At 27.1% G+C, this 10,862-nt stretch overlaps 1 protein-coding gene and 1 long non-coding RNA gene across 3 annotated transcripts in view; one reads left to right on the forward strand and one right to left on the reverse strand.

The window, feature by feature from the left end:
- The window catches only part of LOC135922890 (basement membrane-specific heparan sulfate proteoglycan core protein-like), a 92,504-nt gene extending 83,948 nt beyond the window's left edge, over positions 1 to 8,556 (forward strand). The window contains exons 51-53 of one of the 2 annotated variants that reach the window (XM_065457400.1): positions 1,377 to 1,569; positions 2,123 to 2,256; positions 7,438 to 8,556. In XM_065457400.1, coding sequence (XP_065313472.1) covers positions 1,377 to 1,569; positions 2,123 to 2,256; positions 7,438 to 7,787 — 677 coding nt within the window. In that variant the 3' untranslated portion in view covers positions 7,788 to 8,556. Of the gene's footprint in view, positions 1 to 1,376; positions 1,570 to 2,122; positions 2,269 to 7,437 lie in introns of both variants that reach the window. The other variant, XM_065457399.1, reaches the window with a different exon arrangement.
- LOC135922891 (uncharacterized) lies at positions 4,322 to 5,440 on the reverse strand. The gene is made up of 3 exons (XR_010571066.1): positions 5,145 to 5,440; positions 4,743 to 5,096; positions 4,322 to 4,699 (listed from the first exon to the last, which is right to left on the reverse strand). It is a non-coding gene; the product is annotated as an uncharacterized LOC135922891 (long non-coding RNA).
- Positions 8,557 to 10,862: the final 2,306 nt, after the last annotated feature.

The following is a 10,862-nucleotide window of genomic DNA, read 5'->3' on the forward strand; positions in this document are numbered from 1 at the left end:
GAATTAGATTAAAAAATTTCGTGTATTACTGCTTAATGTGAATGCGACTTTCACCTTATGAATGTCATATGATGGATTTGCGTGCAAGTCTTATGACGATTAAACACATTTCCAATTTAATGATGATAACGCTAATGGGTCTCCTCTTATTCAGTGGAAATCTTCTCTATATTTTAAAAATGGCTGACAACTCACAGGTCCGCAAACGATAACCAATCAAGGAAACGGACGGTTAATATTATAAAGATATTGAAAAGGATTTGCTATAGCGAATATTGTAGTTTTTTTTACCTCTCATTTTGATCTATTTAGATTTATTTGGTTTTAAAATATTCGGCCCAACCCGATCCGGGTATTTTTTTTAAAAAATTTTTAGGCCCGGCCCTACTCGGGTATATGTAATAAATGGGCAGGTCTCTGATAATTATTTGTTACATTTTAAAAAATTACCTCATTTTTTATGCAATATATATATTTTACAATATATTTCAATTTTTATGTAACTTTCTAAATAGCTATTTTATATAATATAGAATGTATTTTATATCATGATTGGATATTTAAAAATATAAATAAATTTTGCCTTAAATTCTTGGAAAGATTATTCACCTCTATTTTTTGTCATTTTAGCATGCTCTCTACTATATTTTCGAGGACTACAGAACTGTATCATAATGTAATGCATATATACTGGATTTTATATAGATCTTACAATATGGAATTTCAATATAAAAATAAATGTGACACGAAATTTCAAAGTAAAAACACCTCTACTATATTTTCGCCCTAAATTTTAGGACGACAGAACTGTATAATAATGTAATGCTTATATACTGGATTTTAATAGAGATCTTACAATATGGAATTTCTTATATAAAAAAATGTGACACGAAATTTCAAAGTAAAAACACCATGTGAATAATAAACGTATTTAATATATGTAAAAATGGTCATCAATTATCAAAAAATATATAAAACAAAATGCTTATAAATTAGTTCGGGAAAATTATATAGGTTCAGTTAGTTCTTTTTGACGAAATCGGTTATATAAGTTTTATTACGATTCAGGAAAGTATAATAATTTGGGTTAACGGTTCGGTTCCGGATCAATATATTTGAGTTTAATTTGTTTTAAAAGCTAGTGAAGGAATTAGAAATGAAAAATTGGTCCGATCATGATTAATAATGATCCTACATCAAATTTTAAGGGGTTAAGATAAATTAAGTCTTTCTTTACTATATGTAGGAAATTTTAAATGCCATTTGTTAAAAGATAAATAATAATATCTTTAAACAGTTATTCGCATTCCTAATGCTAACTATTCCACTTAATGTTTTTCAGAATATAATTTATTTTTTTTATACATATACTTCAGAAACTCGTTCCTTCTCTTCTGGTGATTCTATAAATGCTATAAGAACGGGTATAGAGACTAGAGATAGGTTATTGATAGAAAACAATGCTGTGTCCTCTACTAGTAGTTCGAGCAATTCTGCCGGGGAAAGAGTTGCCTCTCGTGAGCGACTTGAATCTATGAGATTACTTCGTGAACATCGTCAACCTATGAGGTCATTTTGACATCATATTTATAAATATATTATTTTTTAAAAATCGTAAAATTTAATTTAAACTAAATAAAGGGGTTGATGTCAGAAAGGCCATCCAATTGTAAGAACCTTGCTACAAAATTTTCGATATGATTACAACATAGTTAGAAGTCTAGCTCGCTTTTTTGCTTTTTAATACTGCGGGAAAAGGCTGTATATTAATATAAACTGATGGCCTATTTATATGGCGAAGTCTTCTTGCATTGGATAAATTAAATATAATTAGAAATGATATCAATATTATTATACCAATTTTGAAAAAAAGAAGAAATTGATCAAAATCTCGAAACCTCTCTTATCTCTAAAGGACTAAAAAGATAGCTATGATAATCTCTAAGGGCTAAAATTATTTGAAGTGAGTAACAAACTTTATAAGAAAAATAATTGCAACCATTGTTTGACCCCGTTAAGGCTTCTTTGAAGGAAAGAAAAACAATAAACATTTTTTTAATAAATTTGACAATATAATTAATCTTTCGAGTTCATTGATATTTTACAATTAACATGACTATAGTGCGATCTTATCAACTCCTCGAAGAATAGAGTTAATGCAAGAATCCCAGGTTAAGAATAATCGTATATATTTGCCACACAAAATCGATCAAATCTCCATGAGGGAGATGAACTGGCAGGAAAGCAGTTCTTCTGGTATATATAGAAGTAATTTTATAAAGTCATTAATTAATCTCTATTTAAAATCATTTCCAATTAATGTCATTTATTAAAATCATAAACTAGTTTATTTATTTTTTGGATCGCTTCTGAAATTTGATAAGTGTAGTATATATATATATAACTTGGACTTCATGTACTTTATTGTATGATCATCTATATCCGATAACAACATTATAAGCATCCTCATCCCATTCCATAATCCCCAGTAATCATTCTCGAACTTTCCTCCATCTCCAAAACCATATGATGTTATGATGTGGATTCATTTTCTTGTCTGTCAATCCCCGTATTCGGCTAATTACTACATATTTCTCCCACCTCCTTTATCCAAACCAAAATATCCTCGTGCACTCTCAAACCTTAGATGGTCCCAATTGCGATAAACTTTGGATAATCCTCGAGGATACCGTTATCGCTTGGATGGCATCGCGGTCACGTAATGAGTTCTGCACCCACCATTGTCACTAATCGTGCCTATGTAGACAGTTCACAAGGCGTTAAACGTTGAACGGTCCTTGTCCGTTATCACTTGGGCACTGTAACCAACCCCACTAATTTCCTCCGGATCCCACTACTCCTCCTTATTATAATTACTGAGTGGTCATCATAACTTGTCCCTGTCGATGGGCCTCATCGATGTACTATCCTCTTTTAACTTGAATCTTCTGGGCAACTACCCCCGAGTATCTCCGATGGACAACATCTTTTCTAATTATCATCCGAATAGAGTGTGGAGACTATGGTTGCTAATTCATACCAAATCTCCTCATATTCAACCTCTATGGTGACTATGGCTGATACCCCAGATACCCATCGTAATTTTTATAATTAAGTCTAATTAGCCAGGTTTTTTTACCAGTAACCATTTTCAAATGTCCAAATTTGCTAGATTATTTTGTCAGTAACCTTTTTCCCAATGTTCAAATTAGCCAGATTATCTTATCACTAACCTTTTTCCCAATGTCTAAATTGCCATAGATCCATAAGCCAAATTACCATGTAAATATCACTATATCATTGGTCATGTTTTCACAATATTATTTCCCTTAATATTCCATTTTTACTGAGTCATCAATTTTCCAAAATTAATTTCATATCATCACTATTTCAACTAAATCCCCAAATTATCCATAATCTCAAAATCATATTTGAATCCTTTTACCACTTTGTTCATGTCAGATGGTTCTTCTTAATTGATATATCTTTTCCATAATCAATAAAATCCCAAATCATACCCCAAAATCTAATAATTATTTCATTTTCCTTTAGTCAATTCATTCATCCCCCAATTTTTCTTTGTCAGCAATTATAATAATTCATTCAATATCAAAGCCATTATATAATCATAATTTATTCATTACAATATTCTATAATTTATGTGATTTGGAGTCACTTTATCACGCGACACTTTATCGTGCGACACTTTATCACGACGACACTTTATCACGACGACACTTTATCACGACGACACTTTATCACGACGACACTTTATCATGACGACACTTTATCACGACGACACTTTATCACTCAGTCATTTGATAACGCGACACTTTATCACGCGACATTTTATCATGATATACTTAAAACTTAATTTAATATAATTGAAAAGTTAAATTTTGATAATATCTCATTTTTTGACTTTTATCATGATATACTTAAAACTTAATTATATTTGAAAAAAAAATTTTGATAATATCTCATTTTTTGACTTTTCCGTCTAAATTTCAATATTTAAAAAATTTTAATTAATTTTTTTTTGTTAACGCCACACTTTATCATGATATACTTAAAACTTAATTTAATATATTAGAAAAAATTAAATTTTGATAATATCTCATTTTTTGACTTTTCCGTCTAAATTTCAATATTTAAAAAATTTAAATTAATTTTTTTTATTGAGAATAACTCATATTTTAATTTACATAAATATATATTTTTTTAACTTAATTATCATCTTATATAGGGAAACAGGAGACAAGCAATAATTTTCTATTTATACTTTTTATTAATAAGTAACTATAAATCAATATATCACGAGTAAAAAATATAAATTATTTATAATATATTTAATTGCACGAAATATGGGCAATAGCTTTTAAAAATATTAAAGAATCCGACAATCCGTAATTTGAAACACAAATCTGAATTCGTCTTTTTATATCTTCATATTTCTTTGATAAGTACGGTGTTGTTCCCATCACGACTTGAAGATATAGAGCTTTATGTTTCTGCATATCTTTTTGTATCCCATCTAAAAATTTCCATAGTGTTGGATGAGAACATTGGTATAGGGATTGAATTCCATAGTGCCACCCTTCAACACAATTTGTTGTTCGGGCGACACCTTCTAACGTGGAATTGTGTTTATTCCATAGTCTTACATTATATAAAGGCGCTGCAAAGTTATTTCATTGCCCTATAAATATATAAATTTATAATTAAAAAAAATATTTTTTTACTGGGATTTCTACGTCCTCGGATATAGGTCTTCTCAAAGTAGGAAATTAGCTCATATGAGCCATTCAATTCACCAAATATTTCTGCCAAAGTATCAAATGAGTTTCCAACATCATCCTCTGGGACATATGCAAGAGCCGATAAACACCTACTATACAATCGAAAGTCGTCATTCGACTCATACATCTCTTTTAATCCCAAATCGTTTATTTTTCTATTAACGCTCTGTTTTAGATGAAAATAACATCCAAGGATATCTGCGAGTGGATACCCAGCTCTAAACGCATTATCGGTGCCTGTTCGAAATCCACCAATATTTTCCTCGGATGCGCCCCTGGTAGTAATTGTTTCAGCTCCTATAATAAAATTTAAATTACATCTCTTAAAATATATAATATGATTACTTTTATCTTATTTGGTAATAAGCAATATATACCAACAGGATTCGCGCCCGGTGCAATTTGTGGATGGTATAAAGTTGGAAGAATATTTCAGGTACAATTTTAAAGGTACCATCACATATCCATATATCCGATCTTGATAATCCTTCGAGTAGTTTGTCCGTGCTCAACATTATAAATCTTAAATTATCATCTGGCCCAGAATCGTATTTGAGCATATCCCTGTAACATTCTGGATATAAGAAAGTGAGATCCTTAGGGATAGGAGGCAATATAATGGTAGAGATCAATTTTTTATGCCTTTGTAAGGATCGATAAAGGGCAGACTTATTTGGCATAATCATCAAGGTATTATTATCATAATTTAACAATGTTGTTGCATGGACCAAAGAAGGACTAGAATATTCACTTAATTTGGATTTCATTTCTGATATTGCTTTTCGGGCATAAGATTTTGAAATGTTACCCTCATGAGTATGATCAAGGGGACCTTTTAAGATATCATTCAATTTTTTTGTAATAAAAGAATGGCATTTTAGAGATTTATATTTGGCGCATCTCCAGCATATTGATTCATTTTTATTTGTCCTAAATTTAGTATATTCGTAATTTTGATATAAAAGGGTAGTTTTATTTTTCGATGTAAATCCTAATTCAAACATTATAATTAATAAAAAAAATATTCTTTAATATATAATAATATAGAAAATTGAGGTATATATAGAAAAAAAAATATTATTATATTTATGGGTAAATACAAAACCTTAATTTGTAAAAATTATAAATCTTTGTGAAAAAACGATTAGCTTAAAAAATATCAATAGATAAACACATTAATTTAAGTGTGGTGTTTTATTGATTTATAGTTACTTATTAATAAAAAGTATAAATAGAAAATTATTGCTTATGTCTCCTGTTTCCCTATATAAGATGATAATTAAGTTAAAAAAAATTATATTTATGTAAATTAAAATATGAGTTTTTTTCAATAAATAAAATACAAAAAAAATTAATTTAAATTTTTTAAATATTGAAATTTAGACGGAAAAGTCAAAAAATGAGATATTATTAAAATTTTATTTTTTCAAATATATTAAATTAAGTTTTAAGTATATCATGATAAAGTGTCGCGTTAACATAAAAAATTAATTTAAATTTTTTAAATATTGGAATTTAGACGGAAAAGTCAAAAAATGAGATATTATCAAAATTTAACTTTTCAAATATATAAAATTAAGTTTTAAGTATATCATGATGAAAGTCAAAAAATGAGATATTATCAAAATTTAACTTTTCAAATACATAAAATTAAGTTTTAAGTATATCATGATGAAAGTCAAAAAATGAGATATTATCAAAATTTAACTTTTCAATTATAATAAATTAAGTTTTAAGTATATCATGATAAAATGTCGCGTGATAAAGTGTCGCGTTATCAAATGACTGAGTGATAAAGTGTCGTCGTGATAAAGTGTCGTCATGATAAAGTGTCGTCATGATAAAGTGTCGTCGTGATAAAGTGTCGTCGTGATAAAGTGTCGCATGATAAAGTGTCGTGTGATAAAATGTCGCTAGGCGAATTTATGTATTGTCTAAATTCTGATTTACAATTATATCTTCATCCCAAATTTAATTTCATGAAATATCCAATACATTCATATTGCTCAGCATAATATCACATATAAAAAAGAGTTCATACTTCAATACGATACACTAATATATTCCATTTATCAGGTTAATCCCATAACGTCGCCAATCTGTAGTATAAACTAAATATAACTTGATATATAACTTGAACTTCATGTAATCTTTATTGCAATCAAATAAACGTTTATACAAATAATATTAATCATCTATATCCGATAACAATAATATATAATACATTTATAAACATCCTCATCCCATTCCATAATCCCCATCATTTTCGAACTTTTCCCCATTTACAGAACCATATAATTGGATTCATTATTATTGTTTGTCAATCCCCATGTTCGGTAGCTAATGACTATAAAAGTGTAGTTAGTTGTTGTTCAATTGTTTTGTTAAATTTAATTTCTTTAAATGAAATTTATTGATTGGTTTTTATATGATAGGAAAGTTTATAATATAATTTGAACTAGTTATCTTTTTAATTGCTCGTAATTTTTCTACTTTTTATTGAGAAACTTTTAAGAAATATCGTTTTCCCACATACCTACCTAAATTTTTAATTGTGAGCTCGTTTTTCTAATTTTAATATTTCAGAGTTCATTTTTTCAGACATTTTTACAAGCGTCACTTATTTCCTTTTTTTCAGGCAACTCGGATGATGCGCGCCATTCTCACAACGCCGTTTATGAGGACCGACTAAATCCCAGGCCGTCTTCCTCCTATACGTATCAACTGGCCAATGTGCCCTCGTCCGTCGTTTCCAGTTTCAGTAACGCATCCCATATTTCCTTACCAAGGTTCCAAGAGGGCGGATCCAGTGCCCGGCCACGTGATCCTCTTTCCACACGCAGTGGTAATCACAGACTTATAGTGATGATCCCACAACGACCCGGCGATCGATTTCATTCTATGCGGAAAGGTGATCAACCACGTATTAAACGACACGTTAGGGACCACCGATGCAGCGAGCTAAAAACTAAAAAAGATTCAGATTAAATCTTTCTTAATAAATGTTTGAAAAAAATTGTAAATCGTTGAAACAATATTTTTTTTTGAAAATAAAACAATTCATTTTATGGCAGCTGACACTTTTGTTTATATATAATTTTTACGTGCTTTTAGACAATTTTTTTTAACCAATATTTTACAAAATTAATTTACAATCAGACTTATAAGGGTTCAGATATAAATAAATTTTAGCGCAGACCAATATGTTTTTTAGAAAGTTTTGTATATTTAAATCTTATATCAATTTTATTTCTTCCTATTCAGATTGTTAGTCACATTTTAGTTTGAATAATTTTTTTGTTATTAAAACAAAGTGATAATAAATTTATCATGAATAAAGTTTAAAATATATATTTGCCAAAATGAAAATGACAAAAAAACAGCTGTTGAGTTACATTTATTTCTAAACATTTTGTGGAACAATTAAATATTATTTCTAAAAAGATATTTTTAATTAATTTTATTGATATGCAATAACAATTTTTTTTTCTTTATTTTCTTATTCTTTCTCGAGATTTATTTCTCGTATACTACTTACAAAACATTACTTTACAAAATGGTGATTCATATTACTATTTTTTATTAATAATAATGCACCGATTATTTTTATTATTATCTTTTTACCTTAAAATGTTTTGTACCACATTTTCTGATTCGACTGTTAACTAATTAACTAAAAAAATTGTTTATATGATTTTTTTTTCCATTGATAAAATTGAAATAATATCAAAATTTACACCCCATCATTACCTGTTAATTTTTTTTAAATAATAATATTTGTATATTTTTTTTTAAATACATATTTGTTAATAAAAATATTTTCATTTTATTGAAAATAAAAATTGTTAAGTTTTTTATAAATTCATTTATTATAATGAATGGCTTTAAATTAGTCTGTTTTCTTCTTCTCTTTTTTAAAGTGCTATTATGATTATTGGACTTTGGAACAAACTTTTATATTGTGTGATAATTTTAATTAATCATTGATTTCTAAATATTCATTTGAAAACTACTAAAAAATAAGAAAAGTTTATATGCAGTATTTTCACAGAAAGTTTGATCAAAAAATTAATTTTATAATCAATTCCACTAGGAATCGAAATTCAACACTTGACATATTGCATGTCAATCATTGTAATTATTTCTATAAATATATTTTTAAAAAATTTTTTTAGAATATCCTGATTCCAGAAAGAAATAGGAAAATATTATTCCACATCAGATATTTTTTTTTCAAAAATATTACGTCAAATGAAATATATATATAAATATAATTTTATTACATTTTTAAAAATATACCTAAAATTACTATTTATTAATTTTTATCAGATTTCATAATTTTATTTCTGCATGTATCTCCAAAGACTTCATAATTGAAATTTCTCTTTGTTTATTTTGCATATCTAAAAAAATATGTGCTGGAAACGATATCAAATTTTTTAACTAATGGGATTAATAACCTTTGGATGCAATTTTGCAACAAATTTTTTTTAAATATCTTACAAAATATAATTATAAATGTTTTTATAATTTATCGTTAAAATTGGTAATTCTTTTATACCATTTATATATCTTTTAATTTAATAAAATAATAATAAAAAAGTTCAACTAATTTTTAAATGCTTAATTAAAATAGAACAGCAGGATTAAATTATTGTGTATATGTTTTAGTGTCTGTGTTTGGTGTTGTCCTGATACGGCAGTATTGGTATCGGCAAAAAAATGTCTATATAAAAAATCCATTATTTGTTTGTTAAATCTCTTCTAAGTGCATAATCCACTTTGAATTTTTGATAATACTAAAGGATTTGGAGAAATGTTAGATAGTTGAGCCTTTCGCCTTAAACAATTACTCCAACTTAAAGATCGCGACGTTTTTTTAGGATACAGGCTTGCAGTGGCGTAGCCAAGATTGATCCATAAAGGGGGTTTTAAAAAATTTTTGGGGGCTTCGCTCCCAAACCCCATTTTAAATTCGCCAATATTTTGTGTTATTAGTGTCTAATCACTATAGTAACCAGCATAAATGAAAAAAATATTAGTAACAAAATTTTGGCCAAATTTATGAATAATACGCGACTGAAAGCATTATTTTGAAAATTTTATTAATGTTTAGTCAATTGTAAATTAATTCAATCCATTCGGTGTAGAAAGAAGAAAAAAATCGCCCCCCTAACCTCCCATTTTTTATGATCACTCAATATATCTTATTCTATGTTAAAAATAATTATTTTAATTAAATTTTTGTATATTACAAAATTTTGCAGAGAATTTCATTATAGATTTTATTTATTATTAAAAACTTTAGTATAAAATAACACCCTTTTATTTAACTATGTATTTATTTTAATGATAATATACAATAAAATAAATTTCAAAATGTAGAAATTTTATACAGATTATATTAAAAATTTATTGTAAATAACTTTATTTAAAAAAAAATAAAATTACAATTTTTGTAAGGTATTTTAAAAAAATCTAGTTTAACATTAAAATTAATACAAATGAGTATATTAACAATACATAAATAATTCTTATTAGAGATCTTCAAAAGTAGGAAAATCGGGTTCGGGCTAAGTCTGGCCTAAAATTTTTGAAAAAAATTCGGGCCGGATTGGGTCGGGCCTTGGAATTTTTTTTAAATATATCAATTTTATATTAAATATTTTATGTAAAATAAAAATATTTGATTTTATTTATAAAAACTAGACGCCATATAACATATATCTTTTATTTTGAGTTATTATAAAGGACCGGCAAAAGTTTGTAAAATAATTTCGAACCTGGCCGGGCTTGGAAAATTAGGTCCGATACAGATCACTAATTCTTATTGCAAATGCAATATTTTTTTAAAAAATAGTATAATATATAAATATTATGACTAAAATTCATTATAATTACGTTTTGAATATAAAAATTTTATGACTAAGAACATATTATAATCATATAGCAATTTTATGATTTGAATTTATAAAGTGAGGTCTACTTTACTCTGAGATTTGGCTAATTTTTCTAGAAGCAAATTTTTATCTTGAATAATCTCCTTATGAATATTTAATATTA

Source organism: Gordionus sp. m RMFG-2023, chromosome 1 (genome assembly GCF_954871325.1).
Source record: "Gordionus sp. m RMFG-2023 chromosome 1, tfGorSpeb1-WG-v2, whole genome shotgun sequence".
In the NCBI taxonomy this organism is placed as follows: Eukaryota; Metazoa; Nematomorpha; class Gordioida; order Chordodea; family Parachordodidae; genus Gordionus; species Gordionus sp. m RMFG-2023.